Source organism: Salmo trutta, chromosome 4, assembly GCF_901001165.1.
Source record: "Salmo trutta chromosome 4, fSalTru1.1, whole genome shotgun sequence".
In the NCBI taxonomy this organism is placed as follows: Eukaryota; Metazoa; Chordata; class Actinopteri; order Salmoniformes; family Salmonidae; genus Salmo; species Salmo trutta.
Window position 1 is genome coordinate 45,448,264 of NC_042960.1, and position 25,344 is coordinate 45,473,607.

At 43.8% G+C, this 25,344-nt stretch overlaps 1 protein-coding gene across 3 annotated transcripts; it reads left to right on the plus strand.

Annotated features, from left to right (window-relative positions):
* The first annotated feature begins 18 nt into the window (after nt 1-18).
* LOC115192450 (protein zyg-11 homolog) lies at nt 19-24,444 on the plus strand. 3 transcript variants are annotated; one of them, XM_029750957.1, is made up of 19 exons: nt 19-258; nt 310-392; nt 850-1,015; nt 1,185-1,396; nt 1,488-1,805; nt 4,789-4,902; nt 5,270-5,386; nt 5,499-5,639; nt 5,795-5,971; nt 6,133-6,197; nt 10,397-10,496; nt 10,599-10,649; nt 17,059-17,220; nt 22,477-22,524; nt 23,101-23,298; nt 23,445-23,497; nt 23,636-23,733; nt 23,855-24,058; nt 24,143-24,444. In XM_029750957.1, the coding sequence occupies exons 2-19, from the start codon at nt 369-371 to the stop codon at nt 24,157-24,159; spliced, it is 2,265 nt and encodes a 754-aa protein (XP_029606817.1). In that variant the 5' UTR covers nt 19-258; nt 310-368; the 3' UTR covers nt 24,160-24,444. The 3 variants fall into 3 exon arrangements, with proteins under 3 accessions (XP_029606817.1, XP_029606815.1, XP_029606818.1); XM_029750955.1 differs by having other exon boundaries at nt 19-392; XM_029750958.1 differs by having other exon boundaries at nt 19-392; nt 17,062-17,220.
* Nucleotides 24,445-25,344: the final 900 nt, after the last annotated feature.

The following is a 25,344-nucleotide window of genomic DNA, read 5'->3' on the forward strand; positions in this document are numbered from 1 at the left end:
TCCTGTGTCATGACCTTTGTTTACTGTCTGTCAACAAAAATAGCTACATCTATCGTTTTCTCCGGTGAATGTTTACGTTCAAACTGTCTGTGTGTTGATTTAGAGAGAAGTATTAGCCTTGTTAACAAACGGACATGGTCTGAAAATGAATTCGGAAAATGTTCACAACTATCCATTGTTGCAGGAACATCTCTTTTCGTACCAACAAGTTAGCTAGCTGCTAGCTCTTCGCAACAACTATTTTCAGCTAGATTAGGCTATCTAGGTACAGTAGCAAGTTAACAAGACGAAGCGAGGCCAAAGCTATATTTATTTTTGGTCAGGTGTCGAGCCTTCCCGTCTGTTTCAACTATCACTGTGTGCATGATATGGCCTTCAATTTTTTTAACATGGTGAGTTTTTTTTCGCATTACATTTCTAACATTCAGTCGTGCATTGATCGAAAAAGGCATACAGTTAACGTTAGCTAGCTAGCCTATTCATAGACACTAACTAGCTACCTTGGGATAAGGCAGAATGCCTTGGGTTTTTGGAGAGCAAATTGGTAACTAGCAAGCTAGCTAGCTATATAACGGTGCCTGCTGAAATTTGATCCACGACGATAGCTAACGTAACAGTTAAACCTGTCCTTAGCTGGAGGTGTAAATTATTTTATTAAATGTTTTACAAATTACCACCACCAGACGTTCTCTACCTCCTTCTGTGTGTATCTGGATAACAGGTCTCATTGGTGACTATTTTAACTTTGGACATTATAACTATTAAAATGTTTGGTATGCCATTTGGGAATACTGCCTTTAAGTGCGGGCATAAGTGTCTAATGGTGATCTCTTGCCGTGTGTGTTCCAGGATGAGGCATCCCCTGCATCTCTGACGGATCTGTGTCTGTCCTACGTCAGTAAGAACCTGGAGAGGTTCTGTGTGAAGCATGCTGATGGATCTCTCTGTCTCAGAGACTCTCTGCTGTTTCCCCAGGAGCTAGCTGACCAGCTGCTGGCTAAGATGGCCACTGAAGGTGAGCAAGGAGGATGAAGTAGTCAACAGTCACAGATCCAAGCTTAGATCCTTACATTGATCATTAGTAGAAAACACAAAACAGGCAGTGTCTAGAGCAGTAATGAGCAAATTCCAGTCCTTAAATGATTTTGTCTCCGCTCTAACAAAAAATGTGTGTGTGTTTCTAGGTCTGCTGAATGACAGTACAGTAGGAGTGTTTCGTAGCAGTGAGTACCTTCGGCTGCGTCGTGCGTGTATCCGCACGGCCCGTATCTCTGCCGAGGCGTTCCAGAGAGCTCTCTGTCCTCACCGCCTGCTGGAGCTGGACGCTGCTAGGGTCAACGCTGACCTCACAATCTCTGACATTCTACATGGCCTTGCCTCCAACAAACACTGCCGGGTAAGCACACTAATAAGAGAGCCTCCAGCAGGTACAGACACCCACAAACACTCTTCTTCTCTCACTCTCCCCCTTCTCCCTCTCCCCCCAGGAGAGCTTGCAGCGCTTGGTCCTTACAGGTCTGACCATGTCCTCTCTGGAGGAACCGTCATGTCACTGTTTCAGCTCTCTCCAGGGGCTGCGGTCCCTCTCCCTGGCCAACGTGGACTTCTACGACTCTGGGCTGGCTGATGTGTGTTCCCTGTCCCGCCTGGAGAGCCTGGACCTGTCCAACACCTCAGTGACCAACCTCAACCCTCTACTGGGACTCAGAGAGAGGCTGAGGTCACTAACACTACACCAGCTAAAGAGGCTGGAGATGAGCACTGCCCAGCTACTGGCTGTCATTGGACAACTGGAGGCACTGCAGGTGGGTGGGGACAGCTCTAAAGTTTTACATTGATTTCCTCCACTATAAGGTGTGTGTATGTATGTGTGTGTGTGTATATATATACATATATACACACACACACACACACACACACACCTAAGCCAAATACATTTAAACTCAGTTTTTCACAATTCCTGACATTTAATCCAAGTAAAAATTCCCTGTTTTAGGTCAGTTAGGATCACCACTTTATTTTAAGAATGTGAAATGTCAGAATAATATTAGAGAGAATGATTCATTTCAGCTTTTATTTCTTTCATCACATTCCAAGTGGGTCAGAAGTTTACATACACTCAATTAGTATTTGGTAGAATTGCCTTTAAATTGTTTAACTTGGGTCAAACGTTTCGGGTAGCCTTCCACAAGCTTCCCACAATAAGTTGGGTGAATTTTGGCCCATTCCTCCTGACAGAGCTGGTGTAACTGAGTCAGGTTTGTAGGCCTCTTTGCTCGCACATGCTTTTTCAGTTCTGCCCCACAAATTTTCTATGGGATTGAGGTCAGGGCTTTGTGATGGCCACTCCAATACCTTGACTTTGTTGTCCTTAAGCCATTTTGCCACAACTTTGGAAGTTTGCTTGGGGTCATTGTCCATTTGGAAGACCCATTTGCTACCAAGCTTTAGCTTCCTGACTGATGTCTTGAGATGTTGCTTCAATATATTCACATAATTTTCTTCCCTCATGATGCCATCTAGTTTGTGAAGTGCACCAGTCCCTCCTGCAGCAAAGCACCCCCACAACATGATGCTGCCACCCCTGTGCTTCATGGTTGGGATGGGGTTGGGGTTGGGATGGTCTCCTGCTTTTTCCTCCAAACATAACGATGGTCATTATGGCCAAACAGTTCTATTTTTGTTTCATCAGACCAGAGGACATTTCTCCAAAAAGGACGATCTTTGTCCCCATGTGCAGTTGCAAACCGTAGTCTGGCTTTTTTATGGCAGTTTTGGAGCAGTGGCTTCTTTCTTGCTGAGCGGCCTTTCAGGTTATGTCGATATAGGAATAATTTTACAGTGGATATAGATACTTTTTTACCCGTTTCCTCCAGCATCTTCACAAGGTCCTTTGCTGTTGTCCTGAGTTTGATTTGCACTTTTCGCACCAAAGAATGTTAATCTCTCCACCAGACTTGTGGAGGTCTACAATTTTTTTTTCTGAGGTCTTGGCTGATTTCTTTAGATTTACCCATGATGTCAAGCAAAGAGGCACTGAGTTTGAAGGTGGGCCTTGAAATACATCCACAGGCACACCTCCAATTGACTCAAATGATGTCAGTTAGCCTATCAGAAGCTTCTGAAGCCATGACATCATTTTCTGGAATTTCCCAAGCTGCTTAAAGTCACAGTCAACTTAGTGTATGTAAACTTCTGACCCACTGGAATTGTGATACAGTGAATTATAAGTGAAATAATCTGTCTGTAAACAATTGTTGAAAAGATTGCTTGTGTCATGCACAAAGTAGATATCCTAACCGACTTGCCAAAACTATAGTTAATTAACAAGAAATTTGTGGAGTGGTTGAAAAACAAGTTTTAATGACTCCAACCTAAGTGTATGTAAACGTCCGACTTCAACTGTACATATACATACTAATATGTGGACACCCCTTTTAAATGAGTGGATTCTGTAATTTCAGGCACACCTTTTGCTGACCTGTGTATAAAACTCAGCACACAGCCATGCAATCTCCATATACAACATTGGCAGTAGAATGGCCTTACTGAAGAGCTGTGACTTTCAACATGGCACCATCATAGGATGCCACCTTTCCAACAAGTCAGTTCGTCAAATTTCAGCCTTGCTAGAGCTGCCCCGGTCAACTGTAAGTGCTGTTATTGAGAAGTGGAAACATTTAGGGGCAACAATGGCTCAGCCGTGAAGTGGTAGGCCACACAAGCTCACAGAATGGGACCGCCAATTGCTGAAGAGCGTAGCGCATAGAAATTGTTTGTCCTCGGTTGCAGCACTCACTACCAAGTTCCAAACTGCCTCTAGAAGCAACGTCAGAGCAAGAACTGTTCGTTGGGAGCTTCATGGAATGGGTTTCCATGGGCGAGCAGCCGCACACAAGCCTAAAATCACCATGCGCAATGCCAAGTGTCAGCTGGAGTGGTGTAAAGCTTTCTGCCATTGGACTCTGGAGCAGTAGAAACGTGTTCTCTGGAGTGATGAATCACGCGTCACCATCTGGGAGTCCGACGGATGAATCTGGGTTTGGCAGGTGCCAGGAGAACGCTACCTGCCTCAATGCATAGTGCCAACTGTAACGTTTGGTGGAAGAGGAATAATGGTCTGGGGCTGTTTTTCATGGTTCGGGCTAGGTCCCTTAGTTCCATTGAAGGGAAATCTTAACGACACAGCATATAATTACATTTTAGACGATTCTATGCTTCCAACATTTTGGGGATAGCCCTTTCCTGTTTCAGCATGACAATGCCCCCGTGCACAAAGCGAGGTCCATACAGAAAGGGTTTGTCGAGATTGGTGTGGAAGAACTTGACTGGATGCACAGAGCCCTGACCTCAACCCCATCGAACACCTTTGGGATGAATTAGAACGCTGACTGCGAGCCAGGCCAAATCGCCCCAACATCAGTTCTCGACCTCACTAATGCTCTTGTGGCTGAATGAAAGCAAGTCCCCGCAGAATGTTCCAACATCTATTGGGAAGCATTCCCAGAAGAGTGGATGCTGTTATAGCACCACAGGGGGGACCAACTCCATATTAATGCTCATGATTTTGGAATGAGATGTTCGACAAGCAGGTGTCCACATACTTTTTGTCATGTAGTGTACATTGCTGAGCCAAGTTTCTGAAACCTTTTTGGTGATCCGTCACTGTGATTGTTAGCTATCCCTGAACTTTACTTGCGGTGTTCTAATGGTTTTACTTATGATACTCATGCTTCTGATTCGTGTGTGTGTGTGTGTGTGTGTGTGTGTGTGAACCTAACCATGCAGCACCTGGACATCAGTGATGATAAACAGTTCACATCAGACGTGGCTCGTCAGCTGCTGGGTGAACCTGGGATCCTGCCTGCTCTGGTCTCGCTGGATGTGTCTGGACGCAAACAGGTACTAGAGACAGACTATGAATTTAGTTGACTAGAATTGTGAGTGGGTGTATTGCAGACCTGGCTGTGTGTGTAGAGCAGGGTTCACCAATAGGTGGCCCGAGCCTATTGGGATTTTCGCTGTTGGACATAAAGACTGTAAAATCACACAAAATTAGCTCAAATTGATTTTCATTTACGAAATCGGTTCCCAGGTATTCCCACTCATGAATACAGAGGCATCTGTTTTTGTCAAATGCTAAGTCTTTTGGGGATTCTTATGGTCAATTTGCAATTTTGTTCTGGTCTCCCGATCATCCGCTCATAGGTGAATGTAATTGGGGACCCCTGGTGTAGAGTGTTTACCTGGTGTGTGTGTGTTATGCCAGGTGACGGATGCGGCGGTCAAGGCGTTTGTAGAGGAGCGTCCAGGGATGACCTTTGTTGGTCTGCTGGCTACAGACGCTGGCTTCTCTAACTTCCTCAATGGAAAGGGCAGCCTCAAGGTGGGTCTCACTGTCAATTTTCTTCTCTCTCTGTCTCTCTTGCTATGTTGCCTTTGTGTAGAGGAAGCAGCATATTGAGAGCACTACGTGTTGTGTATGTCCTATGTGACAGGTGACAGGAGAGGCCAATGAGACTCAGATCTGTGAGGCCCTGCGTCGCTACAGTGAGAGGGAGGGCTTTGTCAGAGAGGCTCTGTTTCATCTCTTCAGTCTCACACACATCATGGAGAAACCACGCCCTGACATACTCAAGGTACACACACACACACACACACTTTGTCATTCTGTCTCCTTCACCTCCACCTAAATCTTACTACAGCCTGGCTCTTAGTCAGTGGTACAACTTTTTTATAAAGTAATGAGTAATTTCTTCTCCCTATCTCTCTCGCCCTCTATCGTTCTCTTTAGTTGGTAGTTTTGGGGATGAAGAACCACCCTGCCACCCTGAATGTCCAGTTGGCAGCCAGTGCATGTGTGTTTAACCTGACCAAGCAGGACCTGGCAGCGGGCATACCTGTTAGACTGCTGGGCACAGTCACTCAACTACTGCTGGAGGCCATGTGCACCTTCCCTAACCACCAACAGGTACACACACACACTCACCTTCGTCACCAAATTGTTTATACATATTCAGTTTCTTCCCATCTGCAAACACAGACGGGCTAGGGGCTGTTTGAGGACCAGGCCAGAGTGTGTGTTTTGTTTTGTTTGGCCTCTGACTGCCATCTTGGATCCTCTCTTTCCAGTTGCAGAAGAATTGCCTGCTCTCTTTGTGCAGTGACCGCATACTGCAGGAGGTTCCCTTCAACAGGTACACAAACGTTTTTAGTTATGTTGACTTACTGTAGATACATTTATCCCTTAAGATTATGAGCTCTATTTGAACAAACCTAATGCTATAGTAAATCTAAGTGCACTATAGGTTCAGGGGTTTGTCAGAAATATTTTTGCTAATTTCACTATCAGAATTATGGGGCAATAGCTGGCGGAAGCGTGAAAGGGATGGGTTTTGATTAGAGGTCGACCGATTAATCAGAATGGCCGATTTTAATTAGGGCTGATTTCAAGTTTTCATAACAATCGGTAATCGGCATTTTTGGACACCGATCATGGCCGATTACATTGCACTCCACGAGGAGACTGCGTGGCTGACTACCTATAACAGGCTGACTACCTGTTATGCGAGTGCAGCAAGGAGCCAAGGTAAGGTGCTAGCTAGCATTAAACGTATCTTATAAAAAACAATCAATCTTAACATAATCACTAGTTAACTACACATGGTTGATGATATTACTAGTTTATCTAGCTTGTCCTGCGTTGCATATAATCGATGCGGTGCCTGTTAAATTATCATTGAATCACAGCCTACTTCGCCAAACAGGTGATTTAACAAGCGCATTCGTGAAAAAAGCACTGTCGTTGCACCAATGTGTACCTAACCATAAACATCAATGCCTTTCTTAAAATCAATACACAAGTATATATTTTTAAACCTGCATATTTAGTTAATATTGCCTGCTAACATTAATTTATTTTAACAAGGGAAATTGTCACTTCTCTTGCGTTCTGTGCAACAGAGTCAGGGTATATGCAGCAGTTTGGGCCGCCTGGCTCGTTGTGAACTGTGTGAAGACTATTTGTTCCTAACAAAGACAGCCAACTTCGCCAAACGGGGGATGATTTAGCAAAAGCGCATTTGCGAAAAAAGCACAATCGTTGCACGAATGTACCTAACCATAAACATCAATGCCTTTCTTAAAATCTATACACAGAAGTATATATTTTTTTTAAACCTGCATATTTAGTTAAAAGAAATTCATGTTAGCAGGCAATATTAAACTAGGGAAATTGTGTCACTTCTCTTGCGTTCATTGCACGCAGAGTCAGGGTATATGCAACAGTTTGGGCCGCCTGGCTCGTTGCGAACTAATTTGCCAGAATTTTACGTAATTATGACATAACATTGAAGGTTGTGCAATGTAACAGCAATATTTAGGCTTATGGCTGCCACCCGTTAGATAAAATACGTAACGGTTCCGTATTTGACTGAAAGAATAAACGTTTTGTTTTCAAAATGATAGTTTCCGGATTTGACCATATTAATGACCTAAGGCTCGTATTTCTGTGTGTTTATTATACACTGCTCAAAAAAATAAAGGGAACACTAAAATAACACATCCTAGATCTGAATGAATGAAATAATCTTATTAAATACTTTTTTCTTTACATAGTTGAATGTGCTGACAACAAAATCACACAAAAATAATCAATGGAAATCCAATTTATCAACCCATGGAGGTCTGGATTTGGAGTCACACTCAAAATTAAAGTGGAAAACCACACTACAGGCTGATCCAACTTTGATGTAATGTCCTTAAAACAAGTCAAAATGAGGCTCAGTAGTGTGTGTGGCCTCCATGTGCCTGTATGACCTCCCTACAACGCCTGGGCATGCTCCTGATGAGGTGGCGGATGGTCTCCTGAGGGATCTCCTCCCAGACCTGGACTAAAGCATCCGCCAACTCCTGGACAGTCTATGGTGCAACGTGGCGTTGGTGGATGGAGCGAGACATGATGTCCCAGATGTGCTCAATTGGATTCAGGTCTGGGGAAGGGGCGGGCCAGTCCATAGCATCAATGCCTTCCTCTTGCAGGAACTGCTGACACACTCCAGCCACATGAGGTCTAGCATTGTCTTGCATTAGGAGGAACCCAGGGCCAACCGCACCAGCATATGGTCTCACAAGGGGTCTGAGGATCTCATCTCGGTACCTAATGGCAGTCAGGCTACCTCTGGCGAGCACATGGAGGGCTGTGCGGCCCCCCAAAGAAATGCCACCCCACACCATGACTGACCCACCGCCAAACCGGTCATGCTGGAGGATGTTGCAGGCAGCAGAACGTTCTCCACGGCGTCTCCAGACTCTGTCACGTCTGTCACATGTGCTCAATGTGAACCTGCTTTCATCTGTGAAGAGCACAGGGCGCCAGTGGCGAATTTGCCAGTCTTGGTGTTCTCTGGCAAATGCCAAACGTCTTGCACGGTGTTGGGCTGTAAGCACAACCCCCACCTGTGGACGTCGGGCCCTCATACCACCCTCATGGAGTCTGTTTCTGACCGTTTGAGCAGACACATGCACATTTGTGGCCTGCTGGAGGTGATTTTGCAGGGCTCTGGCAGTGCTCCTCCTGCTCCTCCTTGCACAAAGGCGGAGGTAGCGGTCCTGCTGCATGGTTGTTGCCCTCCTACGGCCTCCTCCACGTCTCCTGATGTACTGGCCTGTCTCCTGGTAGCGCCTCCATGCTCTGGACACTACGCTGACAGACACAGCAAACCTTCTTGCCACAGCTCGCATTGATGTGCCATCCTGGATGAGCTGCACTACCTGAGCCACTTGTGTGGGTTGTAGACTCCGTCTCATGCTACCACTAGAGTGAAAGCACCGCCAGCATTCAAAAGTGACCAAAACATCAGCCAGGAAGCATAGGAACTGAGAAGTGGTCTGTGGTCTCCACCTGCAGAACCACTCCTTTATTGGGTGTGTCTTGCTTATTACCTATAATTTCCACCTGTTGTCTATTCCATTTGCACAACAGCATGTGAAATGTATTGTCAATCAGTGTTGCTTCCTAAGTGGACAGTTTGATTTCACAGAAGTGTGATTGACTTGGAGTTACATTGTGTTGTTTAAGTGTTCCCTTTATTTTTTTGAGCAGTATATTATAATTAAGTCTATGATTTGATAGAGCAGTCTGACTGAGCGGTGGTAGGCAGCAGCAGGCTCGTAAGCATTCATTCAAACAGCACTTTACTGCGTTTGTCAGCAGCTCTGTTTATGACTTCAAGCCTATCAACTCCCGAGATTAGGCTGGCAATACTAAAGTACCTATTACAACATCCCAATAGACAAAGGTATATGAAATACAAATGGTATAGAGAGAAATAGTCCTATAACTACAACCTAAAACTTCTTACCTGGGAATATTGAAGACTCATGTTAAAAGGAACAACAACTTGCTTTTAAATAAGCTATGTCTAAATACAGTTACAGCATATAATATTATGCCTAAGGCAACGTAGACTATGGAGGGTTTTACATACAAAAGAGCTGGGAAAATATTCAATATAAAGAGAAAGGTGGAACGTCCACTCACTGTTACATCTCCTAAATATATGTATCTATAGCCTACCATTGCCGTTGACTGTTGATAGGGCCAGTAGTGACTGTGCCACTTGAAAGGTCAACAAACAGGAAAATATAGCTTACAAATGTATTCAGCACCACTGACAGTGATTGGAATTTGACAGTTGAGTCCAACAGAGGAAAGTGTCATTTTTTTTAAACGAAATTAAAAAAGCATGACCCTCCCATTTTCCTCCGGGTAACAATTGTGTACATTCCTACCGCTCCCTAAGCAGTCTTTTTAAAATAAATTAATGTTCCTAAACAGGCTTCCTACAGTCAGACAATTTTCATTCAATGTCATTGCATATAATGAGTCCAAATGTTTCACAGAAGCTGGACAAAAATAATGTCCAATATAAATAAAAAAGGGGAATGTCTATTTTGCTGCTCGCAATATTTTAATAAAACATTGGTGATGTACTAAAGGCTACTGTGTGCACCTCCGCTGGCAAAATCGATGAAATATCCAATTGCGTTACCGCTAAGACCCGCTTTTGGATGGTCTTAAATATCCCTAGTTCCGCTTGCTGAAATTGGCATATTGGCGCATATTTTTAAGGACACACCTCAAGTATTTTCACCCCTCCCACCTCAGCGCAAGCGAGCTGATGAAGTTAGACAGGGAAATTGCCAAACCTGGCTAAAGGGCTGGAATGCCAGTGAGGCAGTTTTTACATGACGAAATTGCAAACTAACGTGCGTTTGACACTTGCACCTTCTTACCGCCAGCTGAAAATAGAGCCCTATTTCTTACAAGAAACGTAGTATGTACAGTGTATATGCGTATCCGTTGTACAGTGTGTGTGTGTGGTCTATATTACAGGTTTGAAGCAGCTAAGCTGGTGATGCAGTGGTTATGTAACCATGAGGACCAGAACATGCAGAGGATGGCTGTGGCTATCATCTCGATACTGGCTGCCAAGGTAGGTGTGTGTGTGTGCGCGCATGCATGCGTGCGTGCGCATAATAAGGCATTAGAAATGTGTCTATGGTTTGGCCTTTAACATTTGTGTGTTTAACTTCAGTTGTCTACAGAACAGACGGCACAGCTGGGAGCAGAGCTCTTCATAGTGAAGGTAAAACTGTTCACTAAACACACATTTTACACCCTCCATTCAAACAGCACAACATACACTGAGTGTACAAAACATTAGGAACATTTCTCAATTATTGAGTTCCACCCCCTTTTGCCCTCACGGCAAACTGATTAGCGTGAAAAACCCAGCAGCATTACAGTTCTTGACACACTCAAACCGGTGCGCCTGGCACCTACTTCCATACCCCGTTAAAGGCACTTAAATATTTTGTCTTTCCCACTCACCCTCTGAATTGCACACATTCTCAAGGCGTAAAAATCCTTCTTTAACCTGTCTCCTCCCCTTCATCTACACTGATTTGATGTGGATTTAACAATTGACATCAATAAGGGATCATAGCATTCACCTGTGTCATGGGAAGAGTAGTTGTTCCTAATGTTTCTTGCCTGTACACTTTCCCCTTCTAAATTATTGACCCTTAGCTAAGCCCCACCTCAGAATTCTGGGCAACCAATTGCAGGGCTCCAATGGACAGAGGTTTTTTTTTTTTTTAAATGGCTAAATACACTGAACAAAAATATACACTTGACATGTTGCGTTTATGTTTCATGAGCTAAAATAAAAGATCCCAGAAACTTTCCATGTGCATAAAAAGCTTATTTCTTGCAAATTTGGTACACAAATTTGTTTACATCCCTGTTAGTGAGCATTATATATCAAAAAGCTTATTAAACAGCATCATCATTACACAGGTGCACCTTGTGCTGGGGACAATAAATGGCCTCTCTAAAATACAATACTACAGGTGTCTCAAGTTTTGAGGGAGTGTGCAATTGGCATGCTGACTGTATGCATGTCGACCAGAGCTGTTGCCAGAGACTTGAATGTTAATATCCTCTACCATAAGCCACCTTCAATGTTGTTTTAGAGAATTTGGCATTCCGTCCAACGGCCTCACAACCGTCAACCATGTCTAGCTACGCTAGCCCAGGACCTCCACATCCGGCTTCTTCACCTGCGGGTTCATCTGTGACCAGCCACCCGACATCTGATGAAACTGGGGGTTTGCACAACTGAAGAATTTCTGCACAAACTGTCAGAACCCATCTCAAGGAAGCTCATCTGCCTGCTCCTTGTCCTCACCAATCAGGGTGGAACAAGATAGTTGTGGACGGAATTGCAGAATCTCCACGAGACATGGACGGAGTCTGAGGACAAAATGAGGGAAATTATCTCGGAGAAACTGATGGAGCACGCCCACAGGACTGGAAAACTCACCACCGACCTAGGTGACAGGCCCGATAGTGGTCATGTTCCTGAGGTTCAAGGACAAGGTATTTGTTCTGGAAAGAGCCAAGAATTTGAGAGGATCTCCTCAACGAGGACTATCCAGAAGCTGTGCACCACAAGAGAGAGAAAAAAAAGTATCACATTTACATAAGTATTCAGACCATTTACTCAGTACTTTGTTGAAGCACCTTTTGCAGCGATTATAGCCTCTAGTCTTCTTAGGTACTTCTTTGGCACACCTGTATTTGGGGAGTTTCTCCCATTCTTCTCTGCAGATCCTCCTCAAGCTCTGTCAGGTTGGATGGGGAGCGGCGCTGCACAGCTATTTTAAGATCTCTCCAGAGATGTTCGATGTGGTTCAAGTCCAGGCTCTGTCTGGGCCACTCAAGGACATTCAGAGACTTGTCCCGAAGCCACTCCTGCGTTGTCTTGGCTATGTGCTTAGGGTCGATGTCCTGTTGGAAGGTGAACCTTCGCTCTGGAGCAGGTTTTCATCAAGGATCTCTCTGTACTTTGCTCCGTTCATCTTTCCCTCTATCATAACTAGTCTCTCAGTCCCTGCTGATGAAAAACATCCCAACAGCATGATTCTGCCACCACCATGCTTCACCGTAGAGATGGTGCCAGCGTAGAGATGGTGCCAGGTTTCCTCCAGACGTGACACTTGGCATTCAGGTTTTCATCAGACCAGAGAATCTTGTTTCTCATGATCTGAGAGTCTTTTAGGTGCGTTTTGGAAAACTACAAGCGGGCTGTCATGCCTTTTACTGAGGAGTGGTGTCTGTCTGGCCACTCTACCATAAAGACCTGATTGGTGGAGTGCTGCAGTGATGGTTGTCCTTTTGGAAGGTTCTCCCATCTCCAAGGAGGAGCTCTGTCAGAGTGACCATCGGGTTCTTGGTCACCTCCCTGACTAAGGCCCTTCTCCCCCGATTACTCAGTTTGGTCGGCGGCCAGCTCTAGGAAGAGTCTCTAGGTGGTTCCAAACTTCTTCCATTTAAGAATGATGGAGACCACTGTGTTCTTGGGGACCTTCAATGCTGCAGAAATGTTTTGGTAGCCTTCCCCAGATCTCTTCCTCAACACAATCCTGTCTTGGAGCTCTACGGACAATTGCTTCGACCTCATGGCTTGGTTTTTGCACTGTCACCTGTGGGACCTTATATAGACAGGTGTGTGCCTTTCCAAATCATGTCCAATTCAATCAAATTTACCACAGGTGGACTCCAATCAAGTTGTAGAAGCATCTCAATGATGGTCAATGGAAACAGGATGCACCTGAGCTCAATTTCGAGTCTCATAGCAAAGGCTCTGAATAATTATGTAAATATATTTTTTTACAATTTCAAAAAACAGTTTTTGCTTTGTCATTATGGGATTTTGTGTGTAGATTTTTATTTCATCCATTTTAAAATAAGGCTGTAACATGACAAAGTTGAAAAAGGGAAGGGGTCTGAATACTTTCCGAATGCATTGTATATTAAGAGCCATATCCCTGTATTGCTTAGAGAAGATCTCATGTCAAGTTTAGATGAGGCAGTTTCACATGCCTCATCTAAAGCCTAGTATTTCGGGGTGTTGCTGTAATGTGTGTGAAATGCTTGATAGTGTATGTGATGTAAACAGAGGTCTACTTTCTTGGGGACCTGAATGTTGACTGGTTTTCATCAAGCTGTCAACTCAGGGGGAAGCTTCTCACTGTAACCAATGCCTGTAATCTGGTTCAGGTTAATAGGCAATCTACCAGGGCGTTTACAAACACTACAGGATCAAGATCATCCGCATGTATTTATCACATTTTTGCTAATACTGTAGAACTTTGTTCTAAAGCTGTACCCATTGGATGCAGTGATCACAATATAGTGGCTATATCTAGGAGAGCCATAGTTCCAAAAGCTGGACTAAAATAGTGTATAAGAGATCATTCAAAAGGTTTAGCTGTGACTCATGTTGATGATGTAAAAAAAAATGTTGGTCTGATGTGATTAATAAGGAGCATCCAGACGCTGCACTTGATGAATTTTTATGAAATTGCTTCTTCCAGTTATTGATAAACATGCACATTTTTAGGAAACTGACTGTCAGAACTGTTAAGGCTCCATGGTTTGAAGAGGAATTAGAAAACTGTATGGTTGAAAGAGTTGGGGCAAAAGGAGTGGCTAATAAGTCTGGCTGCACACCTGACTTACTGGAAATTGAGAAATATGAGAAATATGTTATAAAGAAACTGTTATAAAGCCAAGATCAATTAAGTATAAAGAATGATGGAAAGATCTTTGATGTGCTTTAAATTCAATTATGGGCAGAAAGACAAATTCAACTTTCATCAAATTAGATGTCTTATTCATCACAAAACCATTTGTTGCCAATTATTTTAATTATTACTTAATTGGCAAAGTGGGCAAATTTAGGCAGGAAATGCATACAACGAACAGTGAGCATCCTATTCTTGCATTAAAAAAAGTTAATGATGAAAGAAAAGCATTGTAAGTTTGAATTTTGTAAAGTTAGTGTGGGAGAGGTAGAAAGATTATTGTTATCGATCACTAATGACAAACCACTTGGCATTGACAACTTAGATGGAAAGATACTGAGGATGGTAGCTGACTCTATAGCCACTCCTATCTGTCATATTTTTAATCTGAGTTGAGAGGAAGGTGTTTCTCCTCAGGCCTGGAGAGAAGCCAAAGTTATTCCGCTACCAAGAGGGATAAAGCGTTCTTTACTGGTTCTAACAGCAGACCTATCAGCTTGCTGCAAACTGTCGGACAAAATCGAGTTTGACCAAATACAATGCTATTTCTCTGTTAACAAATTGACAACAGACTTTCAGCATGCTTATAGAGGACACTCAAAGTCTACAGCACTGATACAAATTTACTCATGATTGGTTGAAAGAAATTGATGAAAATAAGATTGTGAGGGCTAGATTTGATTTAGATTTCTGTGCAGCCTTTGATTTTGACCGTAACCTGTTGTTGAGAACTTTTATTTAATGGCTTTTCAACCTCTACCATATCGTGGATTCAGAGCTATCTATCTAATAGAACTCAAAAGGTTTTCTTTAATGAAAACTTCTCTAATATCAAACATGTAGGGTGTGGTGTACTGCAGAACAGGTCTCTAGGCCCTTTACTCTTCAAAGTTATTTATTTATTTTATTTTTACCCCATTTTCTCCCCAATTTCTTGGTATCGGGACTCAGGAGAGGCGAAGATCAAGAGCCGTGCGTTCTCCGAAACCCAACCAAGCCGTACTACTTCTTGACATAATGCCCACTTAACCCGTAAGCTAGCCGCACCAATGTGTCGTCGGAAACACTGTGCACCTAGCGACCATGTCAGCATGCACTGTGCCCGATCTGACCTAGATATTTTGTGTGTATGTATTAGGCTGTGTGCTGTTTTTACATTCATGAAGTTCTGACCTTGAGCTGTTCTTTTGTCTTTTAAAACCTCTTATCGGAACGCCTCATCAATATCCAATGGTAGCGCCTGGCGCGAAATACGAAAAACCTTAAAAATGCTATAATTTCAATTTCTCAAACATATGACTATTTTACACCATTTTAAAGACAAGACTCTCCTTTTATCTAACCACACTGTCCGATTTCAAAAAGGCTTTACAACGAAAGCAAAACATTAGATTATGTCAGGAGAGTACCCTCCCAAAAATGATCACACAGCCATTTTCAAAGCATGCATATATGTCACAAAAACCAAAACCACAGCTAAATGCAGCACTAACCTTTGATGATCTTCATCAGATGACACTCCTAGGACATTATGTTATACAATACATGCATGTTTTGTTCAATCAAGTTCATATTTATATCAAAAACCAGCTTTTTACATTAGCATGTTTTGTTCAGAACTAGCATACCCACTGCAAACTTCCGGTGAATTTACTAAATTACTCACGATTAACGTTGACAAAAAACATAACAATTATTTTAAGAATTATAGATACAGAACTCCTTTATGCAATCGCGGTGTCAGATTTTAAAATAGCTTTTCGGCGAAAGCACATTTTGCAATATTCTGAGTAGATAGCCCGGCCATCACGGCTAGCTAATTTGACACCCACCAAGTTTGGCCCTCACCAAACTCAGATTTACTATAAGAAAAATTGGATTACCTTTGCTGTTCTTCGTCAGAATGCACTCCCAGGACTTCTACTTCAACAACAAATGTTGTTTTGGTTCGAAATAATCCATAGTTATATCCAAATAGCTCTGTTTTGTTTGTGCGTTCAAGTCACTATCCGAAGGGTGACGCGCCGGCGTGTTTCGTGACAAAACATTTCAAAATATTCCATTACCGTACTTCGAAGCATGTCAAACGCTGTTTAAAATAAATCGCATAAAAATGTTTCTCATAAAATAGCGAAAATATTCCAACCGCGCGACGTTGTATTCGTTCAAACACTGAAAGAAAAAATGGAGTCGTCTCGTGCACGCGCGCACCAGTGGCATTGTCCTCAGAAGGACCACTCATAAAAACCCCTGCTGTTTTTCGCCCAGAGACTGGAGAGCTCTCATTACGCTTTCTGGCGCCTTCCTAGAGCCAATGGAAGCCTTAGAAAATGTCACGTTACAGCAGAGATGCTGTATTTTTGATAGAGATGCCCTAGAAGTAGAACAAATTGTCAGACAGGGCACTTCCTGTATAGAATCTTCTCAGGTTTTGGCCTGCCATATGAGTTCTGTTATACTCACAGACACCATTCAAACAGTTTTAGGAACTTTAGTGTTTTCTATCCAAAATCTACTAATTATATGCATATTCTAGTTTCTGGGCAGGAGTAGTAACCAGATTAAATCGGGTACGTTTTTTATCCGGCCGTGAAAATACTGCCCCCTATCCCAAACAGGTTAATGTTCTGTATTATGTCATGTTTTGTGTTTACCCCAGGAAGAGTAGCAGCTGCTTTAGCAACAGCTAGTGGGGGTCCTAAAAAAATACCAAAAAGGATCAATTTCTGTCTGCAGGGTTTAAAAAAATAAATAATAATTTTTAAGACTGTCATGTTCACCATCTCTATCCCACTTCACACTCTTTCTACCCCCTCTCTCTCTCTCTTCGCTGTCTCTGTCTCTCGCTCTCTCTGTGTGTGTGTCTCTCTCGCTGTCTGTCTCTCTCCCTCCCTACCTCTGCAGCAGCTTCTCCACATTGTGCATCAGAAGGCTACTCAGGGCGTGGTGGACGCCACCCTCAAGTTCACACTGAGCGCGCTCTGGAACCTCACTGACGAATCACCAACCACCTGCCGCCATTTTATAGAGAACCAGGGACTGGACCTGTTCATCAAAGTACTGGAGGTAGTACACACACACTCACTCACACACACACACACACACACACACACACACACACACACACACACACACACCCTCGTGATGTGCGGGTTGACTCATAACCCACAGTCCCTGCAGTTATATCCGCGGAAGCATTAAGGGTCATTAAATATTGTGTGGAAGAAGGGTGGCTGGGTGGGTTGAATAAAGAGAAAACAACAATACCTTAAAGAATCCATAAATGTATCATTCTTGTGCAATTTACATCTATAGGCTATAGCCTAAAATAATGAAAGAAAAACTTATTTGGCATTAGTGCGTAAGCCTAAACTTGAGGGCCTAACTGTACGTGCACCAAATAGCTTACGCGCCAATCGCCAAAGGCTTTTGGGAACGGGCAGAAAAGGTTCATTAACATCGATCCACAGGGGCAAAGAGGACAATGTCGGAGTTTAATTCAATAAGAGAAAAGCTGCGAAATGTAGAGTCGAAAATAAAGAGGACCAGAAAAGTAATATTTGGTAAAAGAGGATGATAGCAGTGCCGGTTATGTGTGATTGTGAGGCACTATACAAATTCAACAGTCACAAGATGTGGACTTCAAATAGGCCTATGGCACGTCAAGGTAACTGTAGCCTACTGTTCAGATGGGCTAAATGGAAACTGAAATCTGGACACTGACTGTAGGTCTATATCTCATATAGCCTTATTATTAACTCCTGCAGAATTAAGCATTTCTTGCAGTAAAATTATACACTAAATGGAGGCAACATTTTTACTTGGGAACAGGAGTGGAGAAATATGATTTACTTTCTTTCAGCATCTTAAGAGAATGTGCATGCGCAGTTAGCACCTCTACAGGTATATCTATCTTCATCAGCGTCAAAAAGCTGATTTTAGTATTTCGACCACTAAAATATGCATCCAAGCCGAACTGAGAAGTAATCAGAAACATGTTGGGTCATTTTCACAGCTTTCTATTTCCTTACTACCGGTCAAACGGATGTCATTTGGCGGCAGGTAGCCTAGTGGTTAGCGCGTTGGACTAGTAACGGAAACGTTGTCAGCTCGGGGATTCGATCTTGCAAGGTAAAAAATCTGTCGTTCTGCCTCTGAACAAGGCAGTTAAACCACTGTTCCTAGGCCGTCATTGTAAATACGAATTTGTTCTTAACTGACTTGCCTAGTTAAAAAAATAATTTAAAAAATTGCACAGAGAATCGTTCCTGTTTTTTATTATTGAATTTTCTCCTGTCCCTACAAATGTCAGAAATTATAAGCAGAAACACATCTAAATCCAGCCCCAAAAATCCTTCACCCCCGTCAAAAAATAGTTCTGTCATCTCTGATTGTAGCAGCGCATTTTCTATATTGGCGGGATTGTCACTTTATCACACATTGAGTCAGTGTCGACCCGTCATTCAGCGCAGGTGAGGCTTTTGAGCACCACATTTTTTGCAAAAAAGAAACATGGTCTCTTTTTTGCTTTTTTGAGTAAGGCAACTCCAAAATGCAGGAGTTTCAGCCTAGCTCAGTGCTTTCTGTAGTGGTGGGTCAGCCAGTGGAAAATATGGAGCGTAGGGGTTGGTAATGTTCTCTAGTTGCGCCGTGATTGGCTCAGTGTTCTGTCACTCATGGGGACACTACGTCACCACAAAACCTACAGGGAGAGCTCGAAATTCAAGCCCTTTGGGTGCTGCCATAGATTTACATTAGAAGTACCCATCCAACAAGGCTCAAGGTCATTGCCCACAAATAAAATGACGTCAAATCACGTTATATCTACCGTAAGTTTGATTGGACCAATCATGTCAACATTATGCTTTCAAAATATTATCTAGCAGTCATCATCATGAATCAAGTCGACAATCTACTTGCAAATCCTTTTTAATCTTTGTCATATGATGATAAATTATAGATAAAATGTATTGGACATAAACATCACACAACAAGTTGGAAATCGCAAATTCAACAATGAGTGGTTTGGAAGGAATCAGTGGCTAACTGCAAGCATTGCAAAGCAATCACTAGCCTGCTATTCAGTTCAGTGGGTGTGTGTGGTCCCAAGTCTGGGTTTCAGGGTCTCTGTTCCAAGCTTTAAAATGATAAACATTCAACGTTGACCATGCTGTCAATCCAGCATGATTTCTGCCGCCCTCAAAACAACTGTTAACTCGGAACTGGGAAATCTAACTTCAGTGAGTTCAAGACAACTGCGAACTCGGGGGGGAAAAAACTAGCTCCGACTGGGAAAATACGTTTTGAACGGTCATCCAACTCGGAATAGTAAGTCAAGAACTCGGGCCTCTTTCTAGCGCTACGACCTGAAGATCACTGAAGTCATCATAATTCGACCTTGTTTTTTTCCAGAGTTCCCAGTTGTCTTGAAAGCACCATAAATCCAGAGAATGTCAGACTTTGATGTCAAAGTTTGATGACAAAATTTGCCCACGAAGGACCGCTGCGCCACCTTCCTGTTCAAGTGAGCACAGCACAACAAGGTGACAAATGTCTTGTATGCTGCTGCATAAATGATGTAATATGCCAGGGAGATATGTATACTGTAGCTAAGGAAGTAATACTAAGTGTATGTTGTGTAGTAAGATGTTTGTAGCCCATGTGCCTCACCCTAATAATTTGGTCTATTTTCCCCTCTTAATTTTGCCTACTGTTCTGACTTGGTGGTGCACATGTAGCCTATAACCTGTTTTTAGAGAAATGTAATCATTGAATATTGTAAGAGCTTTCATTGTTTGCTTATATGCCCCTTTTATTTATCCTACGGTTCTGACTTGGTATACAGGGAGAATACTGTAAGAACAGACCAAGTTCTGAATTCTGTTGCTCAACATTTCAAAAGTTCTGAAGAAGTAGTTATATTGACTATGTCCGTCCTAGCTCGCTTATTAATGTGTTAATTGTAATTACGGATTGCCTCTTATCTGCTTGTCCCCTTATGCCATAGTTTGTACATCTCAATTGTCAGTAGAACCACATTTTGTTTTAAGCAAGTCAGCCATATCAGCTATGTTTTTTTTTTTTATAAATGAGGCTGAATTAACTGTTTCGCTGCCAGACACGGCTCCGCTGATAGCCAGGTGTAGCAGTGGTAAGGTGTTGGGACAGCTTTAGGCCCTAACAGCTTGTGGGCACAGTTTGTCACCGTTATAGTGCAATTAATGTATAGTTTAGTGTTGTGTAGTGGCTTTGCTGGCATGCATCCCAACAATCTCCCCCCCCCCCCCCCCCCCCGCTTTACATGTTAAATTTGCCACTGCATTGAGTATAAAAATCATTAAGGACACCTTCCTAATATTTATTTTATTTTTATTTTACCTTTATTTAACCAGGTAGGCCAGTTGAGAACAAGTTCTCATTTACAACTACGACCTGGCCAAGATAAAGCAAAGCAGTGCGACAAAACAACACAGAGTTACACAAACAAACGTACAGTCAATAACACAATAGAAAAATACTGGGGTGCAAAAGAGCAAGAGGATAAGTAACAATATGGGGATGAGGTAGTTGGGTGTGCTATTTACAGATAGGCTGTGTGCAGGTACAGTGATTGGTAAGCTGCTCCGACAGCTGATGCTTAAAGTTAGAGAGGGAGATATAAGAATCCAGCTTCAGTGATTTTTGCAATTCGTTCCAGTCATTGGCAGCAGAAAACTGGAAGGAAGGGCGGAAATATACCTGCTGGAGCGCGTGCTACGGGTGGGTGTTGCTATGGTGAGATGGTGAAGCTGAGATAAGGCAGGGCTTTACCTAGCATAGACTTATAGATGACCTGGAGCCAGTGGGTTTGGTGACGAATATGTAGTGAGGGCCAGCCAACGAGAACATACAGGTCGCAATGGTGGGTAGTATATGGGGCTTTGGTGACAAAACGGATGGCAATGTGATAGACTATATCTAGTTTGCTGAGTAGAGTGTTGGAGGCTATTTTGTAAATGACATCGCCGAAGTCGAGGATCGGTAGGATGGTCAGTTTTACGAGGGAATGTTTGGCAGCATGAGTGAAGGAGGCTTTGTTGCAAAATAGGAAGCAGATTCTAGATTTAATTTGGGATTGGAGATGCTTAATGTGAGTCTGGAAGGAGAGTTTACAGTCTGACCAGACACCTAGGTATTTGTAGTTGTCCACATATTCTAAGTCAGAACCGTCCAGAGTAGTGATGCTAGTTGGGCGGGAGGGTGCGGGCAGCAATCGGTTGAAGAGCATGCACTTAGTTTTACTAGCATTTAAAAGCAGTTGGAGGCCTCAGAAGGACTTTTGTATGGCATTGAAGCTCGTTTGGAGGTTTGTTAGCACAGTGTCCAAGAAGGGCCCGATGTATATAGAATGGTGTCGTCTGCGTAGGGATGTATCAGAGAATCACCAGCAGCAAGAGCGACATCATTGATATATACAGGGAAAGGAGTCGGCCTGAGAATTGAACCCTGTGGCACCCCCATAGAGACTGCCAGAGGTCCGGACAACAGGCCCTCCGATTTGACACACTGAACTCTATCTGAGAAGTAGTTGGTGAACCAGGCGAGGCAGTCATTTGAGAAGCCAAGGCTATTGAGTCTGCTGATAATAATGCGGTGATTGACAGTCGAAAGCCTTGGCCAGTTCAATGGAGATGACTGCACAGTACTGTCTTGAGTTGCACCCCCCTTTTCTCTCAAACAGACTCAATTTGTCGGGGCATGGGCTCTACAAGATGTCGAAAGGGTTCCACAGGAATGCTGGCCCATGTTGACTCCAATGCTTCCCACAGTTGTGTCAAGTTGGCTGGATGTCCTTTGGGTGGTGGACCATTCTTGATACACACGGGAAACTGTTGAGTGTGAAAAACCTAGCGTTGCCGTTCTTGACACTCAAACCGGTGCTCCTGGCACCTACTACCATATCCCATTCAAAGGCACTTAAATCTTTTGTCTTGCCCATTCACCCTCTGAATGGCACACATACACAATTATTTAACCTGTTCCTTCCCTTTCATCGACACTGATTGAAGTGGATTTTACAAGTGACATCAATAAGGAATCATACCTTTTACCTGGATTCACCTGGTCAGTCTATGTCATGGAACGAGCAGGTGTCCTTAATGTTTTGTACGCTCAGTGTATGGTCGGGCGATTGCGGATGGGTGCAAGTGAACTAACACACACACACACACACAGACCCTAGAGCTGTTTATCAAAGTACTAGTTATGCTCTCTGTCACCCTAAAGTGCAAGCTGACTCACTCATGCCTCTGTCTTTCTTTTCCTCGTTCTTTCTCTCTGCAGTCATTCCCCTCTGAGTCTTCCATCCAACAGAAGGTGTTGGGGCTGCTGGTGAGTCATAGTGAACCCTGAATGAATCCGTGTATTTATTCTAGTGGGCATCCAACCCTGGTAGCCCTAGGTGGACATCCAACCCTGGTAGCCCTAGGTGGACATCCAACCCTGGTAGCCCTAGGTGGACATCCAACCCTGGTAGCCCTAGGTGGACATCCAACCCTGGTAGCCCTAGGTGGACATCCAACCCTGGTAGCCCTAGGTGGACATCCAACCCTGGTAGCCCTAGTGGACATCCAACCCTGGTAGCCCTAGGTGGACATCCAACCCTGGTAGCCCTAGGTGGACATCCAACCCTGGTAGCCCTAGGTGGACATCCAACCCTGGTAGCCCTAGGTGGACATCCAACCCTGGTAGCCCTAGGTGGACATCCAACCCTGGTAGCCCTAGGTGGACATCCAACCCTGGTAGCCCTAGGTGGCCAGAGTGCATAGGGGGTTGTTTCTGGACAGGGTCTTAGTGAATTCAGCTGAAGCTATACTGACAATACCGTTGTTTTAGTGTTTGAATCATCCTGTTTGAAGTGGTGTAGAACAGTGGAGGAGCTGACTTTGTGGCTCTGTCTCTCCTTAGAATAACATAGCGGAGGTTGGGGAGCTGCATGTGGAGCTGATGGTTCAGGGCTTCCTGGATCACATCTGCTCCCTGCTCCACAGCCCTGAGGTGGAGGTGTCCTACTTCGCTGCTGGGATACTGGCCCACCTCACCTCCAGAGGAGAGGCTGCTTGGACACTCAGTATCACACTGAGGTCTGACCTGCTAGAACAACTGGTACGTGTGAGGGGGGGGGGGGGGTGCGCGCGTGTGTCTGTGTGCGTGTTCATGTATGTATGTTGTCAAAGTGAGTTGTAATGTTATCCCACCACCTTCATGTGCTCATAAATGTGGCTCATGTTCTGTGTCTCTCTCTCCTCCAGCACTCTACCATCCTGAAGTGGCCGACACCAGCGTGTGAGATGGTGGCCTATAGGTGAGACCCCAGAACACACCTTTACAACCCCACACACTCGCAAAAGGAGAGGAAGACACTGTAAAGTATTGAGATGCAGCCTGGGTTAATGATCTCCTCTCTCATCCACCTCTCATCCCTCTTTCCCATCCTCTGTAGGTCCTTTAACCCTTTCTTCCCCCTGTTGGAATGTTTCCACACCCCAGGAGTTCAGCTGTGGGCAGCCTGGGCCATGCAGCATGTCTGCAGCAAGAACGGTGAGACACATACACATCCCCCTATCTGCCTGTCTCCAGTTTAGAACGGTGAGACACACACATACCACTATCTTAAAGTTTATATAATTGATCTCAGTGTAATCTCTCTGAACTCCCGCAGCCCCTCGGTACTGCAGTATGCTGCTGGAGGAGGGAGGTCTGCATCAGTTGGAGAAGGTCCAGACACACCCCGACACCCACGCAGACGTCATGCGATTGGCCGAGAGCATTCTGGAGAGCCTGCAGCGCCACCAAGCTCGCACCAGGCAGACCACACAGACACACACACACACCCGCTGCCCGCTACAACCCCACACACACAAAGGTGAGACACACACAATTATTTGAAGTGTGTAATTTCAGAACATGTTAAAAGTCATGTTAAAAATGTTCTGTTTTCCTCCTCCAGAGGGTGACAAGCCCTGATCAGAACCTATCCCACTGCTACCTTCAGGACAAGAGGCCATTGAAATTGTGTGTCTGCGTGTGTGTGTGAGTGAGTGCGTTCATTAGACAGGGGTGAGGACAGACACCTTGTCACCCCCCATCCTGTCTGAAGGTGGTGCTATAAAGTGAATGAGAGGACAGAAACTATGCATTTCTTTGCACACACACCTTGCTATGTTTTCTTGAGTTTGGTAAGCAAAAGTAGTACTATGTGGCTACTTATGCGTGCTACTGATAAGCAAATTAATATTCTGTAAAAAAAAATGCTAAGAAAATAGAGTTGTTGGTTAAAAACACTAAGGTCGATGTCTATGCCCCCGCTTAAATCTAATTAGCATAATAAAATAATCACCATAAAAATATGTTAATTTTTTTTGCATTGGATGCATCTCAATCCACCGCATCCACCTACAGTACCAGTCAAAAGTTTGGACACACCTACTCATTCAAGGGTTTTTATTTATGAAGACGTCAAAACTATGAACTAACACATATGGAATCATGTAGTAACCAAAAAAGTGTTAAACAAATCAAAATATATTTGATATTCTTGCCTTGATGACAGCTTTGCGCACACTTGGCATTCTCTCAACCAGCTTCACCTAGAATGCTTTTCCAACTGTCTTGAAGGAGTTCCCACATATGCTGAGCACTTGTTGGCTGCTTTTCCTTCACTCTGCAGTCCAACTTATCTCAAGCCATCTCAATTGGGTTGAGGTCAGGTGATTGTGGAGACCAGGTTATCTGATGCAGCACTCCATCACTCTCCTTATTGGTCTAATAGCCCTTACACAGCCTGGAGGTGTATTGGGTCATTGTCCTGTTGAACAAATGATAGTCTCACAAAGTGCGAACTAGATGGGATGGCGTATCGCTGCAGAATGCTGTGTTAGCCATGCTGGTTAAGTGTGCCTTGAATTCTAAATAAATCAGTGTCCCCTGCAAAGCACCATCACACCTCATCCTCCATGCTTCACGGTGGGAACCACACATCCAGAGATCATCCATTCACCAACTCTGCCTCTCACAAAGATACAGTGGTTGATGAGTCCAAATCTCAAATTTGGACTCATCTGGCCAAATGACAGATTTCCACCGGTCTAATGTCCATTGCGTGTGTTTCTTGACCCAAGCAAGTCTCAACTTCTTATTGGTGTCCTTTAG